Below are 14,986 nucleotides of genomic sequence, written 5' to 3' on the forward strand. Positions count from 1 at the left end.
ACATCCGCCGTGCGACCTCTGCCACGGTCGCTCTTTGTTTTTAGCCACACAGGTGATTAAAGGTCATGCACTGTGCTCACCTCGGGTCTGTGCTAGGTTAATGACAAACGTCCCAGCTCGGGCTTTACGTTGAGCATCCTCCAAAGCTCCTAATGAAAAGTCAGTGAGTCCGTCACTGTATTAATATACCTAACGATAAAAAAAAAGAAAAAAAACTCTTATTTATTTGTTTTGTTTCCAAATGGAGTCGCTTCTCCATCACTTAGCAAAGCAGTAGTGTAGCTTCACTCTCTTAAGCTGCTTATCTCTGTGACAGCACAGTCAGGAACTGTTAAATCTTGTCTTTTGTCTGGGTTGGACAGATTTCTATCCAAGAAGGTTGTTAAGTAAACACGGGGGGCTGGATACCGGCCAGGTGACGGGAGGAGAACGGCCATGTGCCACTTAATTACCGGCTAGCTTATTATTGTCAAAATAAAAGAAAGGTGTGGAGTTTCGAGGGGTTAGCAGTAAATATGAGCACCTAGACGGAGATTCTGAAAGGGAAGTAAATGTTGAAGAGCTGCTCCAAAACAGTCATTGGCACAGATTTATAGAGTTATAAAACCAACAAAAGAATGATATCATTATTTTCATCACAATTTAGAATAATCATGAGCTTTTGGATTGCATTTTTATAAATCACATGGAGCTACACGGAAATACAGGTTTTTCTAAAAATGACCTTTCAGGTTTGGGGTCATTTATGTAAGACACCACAGCTGCAGGGGATCCCAGTGAGACCCTAAGGAGCAGATGAGGCCATTCTCAAACAGCTGAAGTGTTCAGCCTGGCCCTCCACTTGGCTGCTGCTGTGTTTACCACAACACTGATCTGCACCAGTCAAATGTAGTCCAAGGACAAACATAAAAGAGGCACTTCAGGTCAAACTCGTGTGTCAGGAAAGCAGCCAAACCTCCTGTTTCAGTTTGTTTTTCCTCCTCCCATCTCACAGTTTTTAGCCCTTCACTTTTTACCAGGAATTCTGGGAAAGCGTTTATTAGAGTCCTCCTCTGCCTCCTTCACTTTTTTTTTTCCCTTTAAGAATAAACGCTCCATCCAATGTCCAGCTGCCACCGAAAGAGCGAGCCGACCCCAGCAGATGTCCCAGAGTGGACGCTGCTGGTGTGGAGGCGGGGCAGATCCCGAATTTATTTACAACTATATAAATACAATATTCTTCAGTGTTTTTTCCATTCAAGGTGATGCTAAATGAAGTTGGGTCCTGAATTTAATGGAATCAGTGACATAGACAATGAAGGGGTTTAGAGAATTGCAGCAATTCCAAAAGTTGATTCACTTGATTTAATAAAAAAATCCTCAAAAAATGAAGGAATAGTTACATTTTAGTAATCTATACCTTCGCGCAAACACTGGTTGTGATTTCAAATAGGCAGAAAAGTCTGGATTTCGCTGTTTTTGTTTTTGTCACTGATTGTTTTCTTGGAAAAAATAAACCAACTGCCTGAAATTGAAGTACGAGTGTGCTTTACTGACGTGGTAGACTCCATTGAAATTGTTGTTCGAAATCCACCCCGATGAAAATGGTATTTTTAACATTTTCTTGTTGATGATGGAGAAAAAAGACGATGGAGGACTTTTTTAAAGAAAATTAAGCTTAAAATTGCATTTCTGAGGGTTTCTTTCTTCAAATTGTTGTGAATCAGGAGCAGATGAAAAAAAAAGTCTGTCTGAAAAAGATTGTATTTGTGTCGTAGGGCGGGACGTCCATGTACGTTTTTATTTTCCTCATCTGCACCAGCATCTGGCTCAAAACTGTACATCGGATTGCTCCAAAATCGCTCGCCATTTTTGTTGCACTGCTAATGTTAGGTTTGGGAGTGTAAGGGGCTGCACTGCAGCAACTATGTTCTAGAAAATGACACAGGTTTTGGGATTTGGGCTAAAAACAACATAATCATAATTAAAAGACCACTGGGAAAACTTAAAAAAATGGATCAAAAGATGATTCTCGTGGGACTTTAAAGTTGTTTTTTTTTTCCTTTCATATTATTAAACATAATCTTGGGAGTCAGAGTCAGCGTTGTAGCTCTAAAAAAGAATTGTTTTCTAGACAAACAAAAGGATGAGCTGTGATTCACAGAAGGATGGTTGTGGTCCACCCTGTGCCCCCACAGATCATGGGGAACTCGTATGCCGGGCAGCTGAAGTCGGCTCGATTTGAGGAGGCTCTCCACAACTCAATTGAGGCATCTCTGCGCTCCAGCAGCGGAGATCCACAACCCATCTTCACACAACTCTACCTGGAGCCAGAACCGTGTCAAGGTGACTGAAAAGACCCACACACCTCACATGTTTACCATGTATGTGCTAAGTGAAACGCCCAAAATGTTTTTTTTTTTTGTTAGATGGGAAGCCGAAAGCTAACACAACGGGGAGCGACAGCGTCAATGGTCACTCCTCCAATGACCTTGAAGAAGCAGAAGAGGACGACGACTCCGACAGCAGCAGCCCTCCACTTCCTTATCTGCAGACCCCAGCGCCGGAAGGTTGCTGCACACTGGACGGTATGAAACCGCGGCAACATTGGTGAAGCATTTTCACAGGAAAATGCTTTTTTGTGATGAAAAAACTGTGGATGATTTATTCATAGCACATATAATTTCTGCTGTTTCTCCATTTATCCCATCAGATTCTCACACTGACTGGAAAAAACATCCTTCTCTCTTAGGATTCTGTCAAGCTGGGAAGGACATCCGCCTGGTTTCCATAGCAACAGAGTCAATCGAAGTCCCAGCGGGCTTCGAGCTCGTTGGTGCCAAGTCCCCCAGTGTTCCCGAGCACATTTTGGTGTGTGCCGTGGACCGCCGCTTTCTGCCTGACGAGAATGGGAAAAATGCACTTTTAGGTCAGTCTGCTCCCAAGACGAAGTGAGAGGAGACAGATTTCATTCTGAGCTCCTGCTGAATAAATACCCCTCCCTTGTCCGCACGGGTCCCACCGCACATCGGAGAGCTCATGTTTGGATTATCGGGTGATCATTTGTTTGAATTTCCTCCAGGTTTTTCGGGAAACTGCGTGGGCTGCGGTGAAAAGGGCTTCAGATACTTCACTGAGTTCTCCAATCACATCAACCTGAAGTTATCCACACAGCCCAAGAAGCAGAAGCACTTAAAATACTACCTGGTGAAGAATTCTCAGGGTGCTCTGTGCAAAGGACCCCTCATTTGCTGGAAAGGTTAACATTTACATTAAACTACACATTTCCCCCTGAAATAAACTTAAAACGACCTTCCTGATTTTACATTTCTTTTGCTTTGAATCGCTCAGCCATGACAAATAGTTGCAAATCTTCCTCCGAACACTCATGTTCGAGCTTCTCTTTGCTTTCTCAGACAGCAAAACCCGTCAGTTCCCCAGCAGTGCGACATCCTCCAAACCCAGTTTGTCCTCCTCGCTGAGCAGCAAAGAAAACGGAGGCTCCAACGGACACAGCTTGTCTCCGTTTTCACTCTCAGGTGAGCCTCTAAACTCAGCTCCCACCAGGCCCGGCGCCAGAGGGGTGGGCTGAGAGGGGCCCCATCCACGAATCAGCCCTCCTTAAGACAGACGCTACCGTGACGTTACAGTTTCGCACTTGGCGTTGTTGTATCCTAAAAGTGCTAAAAACGAACATTAAAGTTGATCACAGAATGCAGAAGCAGTAAATCAACTACTGAAACTACTTCAGCCTTAGCGAGGCAAGTGCAGCCAAGCGTGGCAGTGATGAGCGTATCAGCTCTACCTCTCTATGTTCACTGCTGCACAGCGGCACTCGAATTCACTCAGATTAAGCTTCTTCCTCCTTCTCCCTCATCATCTTCAGTGCTCAAAGATCCAGTCTGATGAAAATCATACCGGTGGTGTTTTTAGCATGTTCTCGTGGCATTTTTCAGATGAATAAAATGACATTTGAAAAAGTTCCCATTTTATTAAGTAAACAATGCGCTGGTTGGGCCACAAGGTCCGTTCTCCGTTCATCCTGATCCATGTACGTCTTTGTTTTCTGGATCTTCTGGATCATAACTGTGAGGCTGGATTTCTGATGAACACTGATTTCCTAGAACAAGGCGTAATCTAAAATTAAAAGACCACCGGGAACACTTTGAAAATAGATCATAAAATGATCGGAATGGGACGTGGAAAAACTGTAGAAACTCTCACCTTGAGTCAGGCTGACAGCCTGGAGGGATCACTGCTCATCAGGATGTCCAGAGAGAGTTGAGTAGAATGTGTGATGATAAAACTATTTCTCTGTCTTCCTCTTTAGATTCTCCCCCCACCAGAGCAACACAAACATCTGCCTTCTTCAGCAGTCAGGACCTTGGAAAGGATTGTAGCTTCCTCAAACCTCTGACCTCCACTCCTGGAAATAAGACTCTGCCGATAGGTGAGGAGATTCTGCAGTTTACCACCAGAAACGTAACTGACAGCACTGATGAGGGAGTCACTTACGATGATGGGTGTTGCTCATAAACTTGGTGTTTGATGAGGCTAAAGCTGAGAGCTTTGATCCAGGATTCTTTAACTTGTTGCAGAATGAGGAGTCACGACTGACCAGCGAGCAGAGATGACCTCTGCTGCTTAGGCGCACACACACACACACACGCACGTTCCTGCGTGCCAATCAATACTGGAGGAAGCATTGCTGTAATGACTTCTCAAGGCCTCGCTCCCTATTAGACTCTTTACAAGGTTGTGATATTGACCAGGAAGGGCTTATACATAACGACCAGCGTGGCCGTGCTCTGCTCACACGGCCACGGCGGTGATGGGAAAATGTCCAGCCGTTACACATCAGAGAAATCAATAGTTAGCTGTTAGTAATGATCCGGTTTTATTTATTGCTTCTACAGCTGGAGAGTGTTATATATGTGTTATATATTCCTCACATACCCAGATAGATCTATCTATCTATCTATCTATCTATCTATCTATCTATCTATCTATCTATCTATCTATCTATCTATCTATCTATCTATCTATCTATCTATCTATCTATCTATCTATCTATCTATCTATCTATCTATCTATCTATCTATCTATCTATCTATCTATCTATCTATCTATCTATCTATCTATCTATCTATCTATCTATCTATCTATCTATCTATCTATCTATCTATCTATCTATCTATCTATCTATCTATCTATCTATCTATCTATCTATCTATCTATCTATCTATCTATCTATCTATCTATCTATCTATCTATCTATCTATCTATCTATCTATCTATCTATCTATCTATCTATCTATCTATCTATCTATCTATCACGTAGCATCGGCCAAAGTGCTGTCGGAAAAGCGGGCCAAAGTTCTGCAGAACCTCCCAGCAATGGATTCTAGTTTAGCGACCTGATGGATCAGAGTGATGTGTACAATGCTCTACAGAAGGCCAACGTCGTGGCGATGACCGTTACTAGTTTACTTCGGCGTGTGAGAGAAAGCGTGGCTGCAGTGGTGCAGAGAAGACTGTCATGTAAACAAAGCGTCTTAGCCACATTAAAGCGTCTCCTTCATCCTGTCATGCTTCCTCATCATCACACTTTATTGTTTCTTGGAAGAATTTTTTTTTTTCCCCCCACTTTATTTTTGAAACGCCATTCAGGCTCCCGAACTGTTTAAAAGGACTGGAGAAGCTACATTAAGCAATGTTGAAAATAAACAGAACTTTATTTCCTCAATCATACTTTTAGATCCTTATTGCAACCATTTTTTTTCTTATACTGAAAAATATTTTGTTGTCTGACATTGTTGACTGTTCCTTTTAAGAACAAATATATTTTAAGTTACCAAAATAAAGGCACTATTATATTTGCTTGGGTAAAAAGCATTGTGAACATTGAATAAAATTAATGTTCCTGTTTTATTCCAATGAAAGATGTATTAATACTCAGGCAGAGTTATTCTTAGTCATACTCTTAAAAAATGAGTGTTGCAGTACAATATCCTGATATGAATCGTATATGAATACGTTTCCCGATGTTGCACCGGAACACATTTTCTTTTTTTTTTTAAATATGACTTAGAAAAAACTACCGGAATATCAATACGTCCATCATAATAATAAAATTGTAAAATTCAGTTTATTTAATGATCACAATTTTAAGCATATATATATATATATATATATATATATATATATATATATATATATATATATATATATATATATATATATATATATATATATATATATATATATATATATATAAGGTACTTTTACCTTTGCTTTTACAATATATATAGGGAACAGTCAACAAGTATCATCCTGACAATACAAGTATCGCCAAATGAACTAACGCGATATATCGCTAAATAGAGTTTTTTCTAACACCCCTAGTGATTAATACAACATAGAATGACAAAAGGCCCTTTCTTGCTTTAACTTCATCTTTATTGTATTTTAACTACTTTAATTTCGTTGCGTGTGTGTGTGTTTTTTGCGTACAGTACCCACAGCTCTTAGGGTAAACGGACCGACCAACGGCATCGGTGTTGAATTGCATCCTCCCCTACTGAGCCCCTCCCAGGTCTCCCTGGGACCCCAGGGTCAGGGGTGTCGGAGTGCAGATTTAGGGGACAGCCCAGGTACGTTTCTCCCCTTCCATTTATGGCTATTTTCTTCTTGGTTTACATTGTTTCCTGCTTCTGTTCGATGCTCAGTTTCTTCGGCCATGAACTCCGGTCCTCCGAAGAAGCGCCACCGCAGCTGGCATCCCAGCTCGCTGGTGCCGGTCCCGCCCACAGCAGTTCCTGTTCCTGCCATTCGGCCCATAGTTTGTTCTTCAGGTTGGTTCCTATGAACATCTTTGTTTATGCTTCTTTTCCCTCGGCAGGAAAATAAATGAACTAACGGCGTGATGAAAGGTTCATCAGGGTTACCATGGGGATGGATTTAGACAACTTGGTGTATAAATTATTGCACCAAACACGTTTCTCAGACGGTTTTCTAGTTCCTACCTTAATCTGGTATAGAGAGTATTTCTTTAAAAAAAAAAAAAAGTAGAATAAAATTTAGGGGGATCTTTACGATTGTTTAATTTTTAGTTTGTCAACATGAAGATGAAGCATTAGAAAATAAAAAACAAAACAGAAAATGTATACATTTCGATGAGCCCAAAAATGCTATGTAAGCAAAGTAACAAATTATTCTACATGTAGATTTTAAAGAATTGAAAACACACAAAAGAAAGAGCTTTAAAACTTGAACGTGAATGTAAATGTGGCAAGAATGAAGAATGGGGATGGTTGCATCTTTTAGCTGTCAAATGTGAAATATTTGTGATGGGACAGGTCTCTGCCTCCCCACGTCTCAATGAGATTACCTCAAGAACACCCAGAGGAGTAAAAAGAAAGGGGGGTACGCTGTAATCCAGCCTGAAGTGTAATCCATTGTCTCGTCCGTCAGGTTCTGTGTTGGCGGTGTCGTCTCCGCAGCCTCCGGTCTCAGCCGTCATTCAGCCGCAGCCGGTCACCGCCGGAGAAACCGTCATCATCCCTGACAACCTGCTCAACTCCTCAGGAGTCCGACCTGTCATCCTCATCGGTACCTTCAGATCCCACAATGCTGGGAGCAATTCTGCGCACCAAACGATACTTAACAAACCAGCATCTGTGTGTTGACTATGATGAAAATGTTCCTCTTTAGCATTCTAGAAGCAAGTGTCAACATTTTGTGGGTCTTTGCCACATCCTTAACTGTAAGGTCTTTGCGTTTTAGGTCATGGCACTTTACCTTATTTCTATGGAAATGTTGGCGACATAGTAGTGAGCCCCCTGCTGGTCAGTTGCTATAAGAGCAGCCAGCTGACAGAAAAAACCCTGGAGACTTTGGGGCTCCACCGCAGCCAGATGCTCAGCGTGGAGACCACCATCCTGCTCACCTTACAGTATCTTGGACGGTTGGGTAAGGGCATGGGGGTTTGGGCTGACGTTTCTGCAGAGGTTTTCCTGAAAGTCCGGGGTTTTTCAGTTTTTCTCTGTTTGTCTCCAGGCCCGGAGCAGATCCCTTTGCGTGAGGAGCTGGAGCAGATCGTGTTGAAGGCCATGCTGTGCTGTCCCGGCAGCCCCGCCATCACTCCGTCACAGCTGCCGTGGCTGGCCCGCCTGGAAGCCAGCGTCTCTGGGGGCACCGTCCAGGTTGTGGTGACCCACAGCTCTCTGGGGGAGGGCATCTCTGAGTCCCTGCGTTCTCTCCGTGAGGGTCCTCGCCATCAGCGAAGCCTGCCAACCTACGTGGTGGTCATTTGTGCCTCGAAAATGAGCGGGAACGAGTTCTGCGTGCTGGTTTTGGGTAGGTTTGGCACAAAACTTCATTAACGTAGACTTTTTTTTTTTTTTGCTTCATCAAAGCGGTGTGTGATCATGGAAACATGTTTGTTTAATGTTTATTAACTTAAACGAGAGTCTTTGCCGTCCATTTAAAAGAACAGATTAGTTCTGTGAAACAAAATAAAACATCTCCTAAATTATTTTCTATTTCTTATAAAATATTTCAAAACTGTAGCTTCAACTCAGCTATGAAATTGATTTTTTGGTGTATTTTTTTTTAGATGTTTGCAGGCCTTATTGGTGTAAAAATTACTACTTTACAAATCCAGTCTGATCATATTTTGCGCTATTTTCAAACTGCTGAGAGCTCTTTGTTTACATGCTCTCCTGCTGGTTTTCACCCCCAAACCTGACCGTACCAGTGTAAAAAAAAAAACTCATTCTGAAGATGATCTTTTCCAAACTGCATTTCTTCATCTGCTCCTCAATCACAATGATTTAGATAAAGAAAGTTGGTCTATAATGAAGAGAATGTGTAATTATTTACAACTAATTAAGCTTTTTAATTAAAAATTTAAATTAACATGAATTTTTTTTGTACCTTTAGTTTATTATTGCGAAATAAGAATAGCATGAGAACTTTGTAAAAACGAAAATGTTTTCTAACAAGAAAACTAAAATTATTATTATTATTTCTGTGTCTTTTTGAACTCACAAACCTAAAAAAAAGGATCCAAAGCTCACTTTTATAACCAGACAGTGTTATTATTTTACAATGTCACTTATTTAATAGCTTATTATTTTACTTGTAATTGCTTTAACCCTTGAGTTTTTTTCTATGTCTGTCATCGGTCGGGTAAGAGGGGTTTCATTTGTTTGATGCAGGGAAATATCAAGCGCGAGCTTTAGCCGAAGGCATGCTGACCACCAACGAGTTCCTGAAAGAAATCAGCTACGAGCTCATCACCGGGAAAGTCAGCGTTCTGGCCTCTCACTTCAAAACCACCTCTCTAGGTAGGTGATCGGCTGGTGCCCCTGATGTTTGCTCAAAGCGAACACAACCCTCACAGAAGAGCCATTTCTGTGGACAAACGGAGGTTTTATTAGAGAATTGTGCAGCACGCAGACGGCCACAGCGCTCTGCGTGAGAGTGGCCAGCGCAGCTGTTGCCCTTGCTCCCTTGGCTCTGTGTCTTTGTGTGACTATGGTGACCGGCTGTTTCCAGGAGACAATCTTGACAAGCAGCTGGTGCGATACCAACGCAGACGGAAAGGACAGGTCACCCTGCCCTATCAGGGCGATGTCCCCGAGCACTTCCACTGCCAGGAGGCTGCCAGCATGTTGCCGCTGACAGACGCAGGTTAGACTGCTCGCTGTTTGAACTCCTGTGTTTGCCTAACTGTAATGTTGGCACAGATGATTCTTCTTTTACCCGTTTTGGGGTTTGTTTGTTTTTTGCTCTCTTGGCTAAAGGGAAGCGTCCGACTGTCACCAAACTGTCGGGTTGTTGACGGTTGGAGTTCAGTTGCCGCTTTGACTTTTTCTACAAATACATTTAAACCATTAAAATGGCTATTTAGTCTTGAAGTTACCAAAACTTTCAGAGAAAATTTGTTTCAATTTTAGCAAAAGAATGATCCATGACAAAGTCTAAATTCTAATATCAAAAAATCTGACCTATTTTTCCAAAGTGTTAATTTCTTTAATTTAATCGTTATGTCGTATTCTGTACGTTGTACATTCTGGCATATTTTTGTATTTGACGAATGTGCATTCTCCTAATTTAAGCAAACAATCAACCAATCAAATTGATTGCTTAATTAATACATTTAACCGTTGTTCATCTAGCTGTTCCATTTTTTATTTACAAAGCATCAACAACTGCATCATTTTGAATTATTAACAATAGTTTTAGATGAAATCAGATTAGTGCGTTGAGAAAAAAGAAAACATCAAAATGATTTTCTACTTTCAAAACTGTGCTTTTATTTTTAAAATTTGAATTGTAATTGTTGCTCTATGCAGCATTTTCAATCTGCAGGTCCGATTTGTGTGAAGATGAGATTTTTTTCCTCCTAATTACTTAATTCTTAAAGACCATCGCAATTTTACTTAATAGGAAATTCTATAGTTGATGGATTTTTAAAAATTTATTGATTTTGGGAAAACAGGAATGACCAAACAATCTGGAGGTTTTTTGTTTCATTCTTCTAAGACCAATCCTCCTTTCTGCATCGTTTTGAACTCACAAATCTAAAAGAGTTTCTGTAAAAAGCAAGCAAATGTTCTCAAATCTGCTTCACATTTGACTCATTTATTTAAGTGAATAAATATAAACAGTTATATAAACGAGGATAACGTTTGAATTATTTTTTGAAGTTGAGGATGGATGTTGTTCTTTGGTGATGCTTTTAGCTGCACCATTTTTTGCTTTTCTATATTTCAATAAACTTGGTTTGTTCAAACCCCATAAAATCCCTTTTCCTGGTTCTGCAGTGGAACCTTTGCAGAAGATCTTTCAGATCTTTCCAGCCCAGCTGAGTGTGGCTCGAAGTCTCCTCTCCCAAGTCTGCTCCATCGCCGACTCTGGGTCCCAGAACCTCGACCTGGGACGTTTTTCTAAGGTGGACTTCCTGGTTTTGGTCCCTCCGTCTCACATCCTGGTCCACCAAACCGCACAGCGAATCCGACAATCAGGTACCCTTTCTCCATTTTCTGCTCCGCTGAACCGTGACTACGTCCGCTCAGCCGTCACCTGAGACTCACGCGTCTTCGTGCTTTCGGCTCAGGGGTGCTCGTGGATTTGGGAAACGAGGACGTTTCCACAGCGAGCCAAAAATCGGAAAAGTACGTGGTGCGTCTGGACTCTGACGTTCACGCCAGGATGGAGGCCTTCATGAAGAAAGTCAAGCAGAACCCCTACACCCTGTTTGTTCTGATTCATGACAACGCACACGTTGACCTCACAAGGTGAAGACGACTCTCCAGTCTGAAGAAGACAACAATAAACATGATTTACCCTGACGTTATTCTTAGTGCTATTTGTGTTAAAAAAAGCTTCTGTAGCTGCAGGAGTTGCTTTATCCTCATAATGATAAAAAAAAGGAGAACAGCTCCAGGAGCGTCAAAACAAATACATCATCCTGAGTTTAAGTTTCCTGTTTTGTTCTTTGTTTTCTGGAGCATGTTCGCCTTGGGCCACAGCCGATTCTCTCTTCATGCAGATGCTCATAACAAGAGTTTCTCCAAAGAGATCGTTTGTTTACTCCTAAACATTTCAGTTCCAGAAATAAAACTCAGATTACGTCCTGTTTTCCCCACTTTGTCTGGGAACCACCTTCCACACAGCGACTGTTGTGAAGCCGCGCTCTCTGGTTAAATGTTGTAGCGTCTGCTTTAGAGAAAGAACTGTTTTTAATACGATCTCGGCTTCTTTTCAGTGCGTTGTCAGGCTCTGTGTGCCACGGAGAGCTGCAGGGTCTGGCTGATCGAGTGGTGAACTGCCAAGAGGTCCTTGAGGCCTTGAACCTCTTGGTCCTTCAGGTTAGCTGCTTCCCTTACACCCTGCAGACGCGGCAGTCCCGCATCAGCATCTCCAACGAGATTCATTGGCCTTCTGCTGAAAGTCTGGTGAGTCTGTTTAACATAGAATCTTTCAGATTGGAGTCCAAGGATTCAGTCGAACACCAAATGCTTTTTTAGGGATGAAACCAATCAATACAAATCTAAAAATGTGTAATAAATGTAGAAATAGGATTTATTTTCAACCTGGATTTTTACTTTTTCAATTTGCGGCTCAGCTGCTCCCCCTGCTGGATGTGTTGTGAAATTACAAAAGACGCCAAATATTTACTTGAAGTAAAGTGACTTTGAGGTAGAAAATCACCATTTTTTAATAACTTGTGTTTAAATACCAGTTAAGAGTTTTTGTTTAAAGACCCACTCTAATGAAAATCATGTTTTTTTAACATGTTCTCGTGGAATTTTGCTGATCATGGAGGACATGTATAGAAAGTTTGTCTAACAATTATATTTCAGAGGTTTTTTAATGAAAAAAACTCAAAATATTTGTTTAAAAAAGATCTCATGCTTACGTAGAAAATACATCCATTTCCTCTGCACCGTGGATGGGAAAAACAGTCCCGCCCACAGCTCGAATATCTAATGAACTGCTGCCGCTCTGCAGAATTTATGTCCCGTGATCAAAAAGTTACACATTTGTATGGTCAACTCCTTCCAGCAGAGGGAGCAGTGTCCCAATGAGCTGGTGTACTTTGGCCTGAGGGACTACAGCAGCTCCCTGCAGTGGGGCGTGGCCAGCCCCATCCTGCGCTGCGATGAGGCCTTTGAGAAAATGGTCCTCACTCTGCTGGAGAGGTTAGTTGGAAAATGCTGCGTTGAGAATCATTCAAGTGGGTTAAAAAAATCATTTAAATAAACTATGTTTTCCCAGACACTCTCACCTGCACAGCATGGTGGTCCGCAGCTTCCTGCTGATTCAGCAGTACACCGAGGCGATGATGGCTCTCACCTCCTCCCCGTCCCTGAGAGACCACATAACCCCAGAGACGCTGGCCATGGTGGAGGACCTGATTAACACTCCTAGCAAAGAGAGCTCACAGGGTTGCGGCCACATGCTGCTAGTGCGCGTCCCCTCGCTGCAGCTGGCCATGTTGGCCCGAGAACGGCTGGAGGACGTGAGGGACAAGCTGGGGCTGCAGCTCTGCTTCGCCGTGCTGCTGGGAAGTCCTGCGTCTGAGCTGAGCCTGTCCAGAAACTTCATCAGTCGCCTCAAGGTGAGAATCGTTCCAGAGTCGTATGACCTCTTTTCGGTCAGCTGCTTTTCTTTCACTTATTCAAACCAGCAGCTTTGCTCTCAGTTTAGATAGTTTCTATTTTTGTGCCTCTTTGCCTGAGCTCTAACCTGTGCTCCTGCAGGCATGGAGAGGCTGTGAAAATGAGGACTGGGTACCACACACCTATGAGGACCTTGAAGGGCTGCCCTGCATTGTCATCCTCACAGGAAAAGACCCTCTTGGAGAGACTTTCCCCAGGTAATACTCCAAAGTCAAGCGCTAACCCCGGACTCACACTGGTCCATCTTCACTGCGTTTCTGTTGCGATGCGTGGGGAGTTAATCTCACGGCCGTCAGTTGATCCTTCCCCCCCCCTCCCCTGTGGCTCCCGGGTCAATGGTTTGTCCCGCTCGCTTCGCTCATTCAAAAATCCTTCTTCGCTGAGGCCTCATAAATGCATGTTTAATGTCGTCAGTGCTGTTATGTTTTTGTACGTCCAAAATTAAAAGGTTGTCATCGGTGGTGACAACGCACGTGGTGTTAACGTGTGTTATCACATGGGCATATCACCTAATGAATAAAATAAAGGTAAATATAAAGATAAAGGTTTTATTTTGAAAGCATTAAGGAAGTTTTTTCTTCCGGGTCTCCGTCGACACGACTTGCAGTGCGAAAAGTCCGATGTCAGACAGAGCAGACATGACAACATGTCAACATTCAGACCGATTATCGAGCGTTCTGGTTTTTTGTGTCAACGCAGACGGACCGGTGAAAATCAGCCCAAGCTCTACAGGTTTTGCAGAATGAATGAATATCATTCAGAAACTGGTTTGCATCCTCATGATTTCAAATACTGATCTGTAGCTGCTAAAGCCAGCAAATTCCTCTTAAATTCTAAAAATCTTCAGTCACCTAAAGCCATATAGCTCTACCTTAAAAAACAAGAAAAAGAAAGATCTCTTCTCATTTTCTAACTTTCCAGGTCTTTGAAATATAGTGACCTGCGCCTGATAGACTCCAGTTACCTGACACGCACAGCCCTGGAGCAGGAGGTGGGTCTGGCCTGCACCTATGTGTCCGTGGACGCGGTCCGGGACCCCAAGTTGGGGATGGCGTGTCGGGAATCAGACGCAGAAAAGGCTGCCACCAGTATGAATGATGGGGAAGAGCTGGAGAGGCCTCACAGCAATGGCAGCGCCGCAACCAGGACGTCAGGTGAGCCGGTTTAGACCACCGAAGTAGTTTTAAAAGATGAAGACTGAGATTTCAAACGTACAATTTTGGGTTTGAGAATTAAGAACAAAAGACTTTGCTTAAATTAGTTTGTTTTCCTTTTTTTTTCTTCCAGAAATTAGACATTTAAAAAAAAAACACTCTGATGCAAATGGTGTTTTTAGTGTTTAAACATGTTCTTGTGGCATTTTTTCTCATGATATAGGACATATATAAACAAATGACCATAGGCTCAAAATTGCATTTCTGAGTATTTCTTTTTTCAAAACATATTAAATATGGAGCAGATTAAAAATGTTCTTTAAAAAGAACATCTTTTTATTTCTTTTAATTGAGAAAAACTCTCTCTGTGCTGCCGTGATTTAAAAAAAAAGAAACAAATAAATAGTTCCCTACTCCTGAAGCGCACATCATTTAAATCACTTGTTCGTTCACGTCAAACGCAAAATGTGCGTCAAATTCCCGCTTGCCATCTTGGTTTTAACATGCGTCAAAGTTGCTGCTTGACGCATGTCCAAAAGTGTGTTAACCCGACGCTTTCGCCGTGTGTGGGAGGGGCTTCTGTCCAAAGTTTTTCTTGACTTCATCACGGAGGACGCGGATGATGAGAGATCAGGTTTGTTTAGCCGCTGCTCCTCTGTA

General features: G+C 42.3%; 1 protein-coding gene across 5 annotated transcripts in view; it reads left to right on the forward strand.

Annotated features, from left to right (window-relative positions):
• Positions 1-14,986, forward strand: part of greb1l (growth regulation by estrogen in breast cancer 1 like) — a 55,434-nt gene that overhangs the window by 25,106 nt on the left and 15,342 nt on the right. For 3 of the 5 annotated variants that reach the window (XM_011487018.3, XM_020711181.2, XM_011487017.3), the window contains exons 3-22: positions 2,178-2,325; positions 2,409-2,567; positions 2,693-2,908; positions 3,062-3,238; positions 3,396-3,518; positions 4,310-4,429; positions 6,495-6,632; positions 6,708-6,833; positions 7,453-7,590; positions 7,765-7,950; positions 8,038-8,337; positions 9,201-9,329; positions 9,541-9,675; positions 10,812-11,012; positions 11,105-11,285; positions 11,756-11,945; positions 12,556-12,692; positions 12,769-13,111; positions 13,254-13,369; positions 14,094-14,326. In XM_011487018.3, coding sequence (XP_011485320.1) covers positions 2,181-2,325; positions 2,409-2,567; positions 2,693-2,908; positions 3,062-3,238; positions 3,396-3,518; positions 4,310-4,429; positions 6,495-6,632; positions 6,708-6,833; positions 7,453-7,590; positions 7,765-7,950; positions 8,038-8,337; positions 9,201-9,329; positions 9,541-9,675; positions 10,812-11,012; positions 11,105-11,285; positions 11,756-11,945; positions 12,556-12,692; positions 12,769-13,111; positions 13,254-13,369; positions 14,094-14,326 — 3,493 coding nt within the window. In that variant the 5' untranslated portion in view covers positions 2,178-2,180. The remainder of the gene's footprint in view (positions 1-2,177; positions 2,326-2,408; positions 2,568-2,692; positions 2,909-3,061; positions 3,239-3,395; positions 3,519-4,309; positions 4,430-6,494; positions 6,633-6,707; positions 6,834-7,452; positions 7,591-7,764; positions 7,951-8,037; positions 8,338-9,200; positions 9,330-9,540; positions 9,676-10,811; positions 11,013-11,104; positions 11,286-11,755; positions 11,946-12,555; positions 12,693-12,768; positions 13,112-13,253; positions 13,370-14,093; positions 14,327-14,986) is intronic. The other 2 variants (XM_011487019.3, XM_011487020.3) reach the window with 2 other exon arrangements.

Source organism: Oryzias latipes, chromosome 17, assembly GCF_002234675.1.
Source record: "Oryzias latipes chromosome 17, ASM223467v1".
NCBI classification, from domain to species: domain Eukaryota; kingdom Metazoa; phylum Chordata; class Actinopteri; order Beloniformes; family Adrianichthyidae; genus Oryzias; species Oryzias latipes.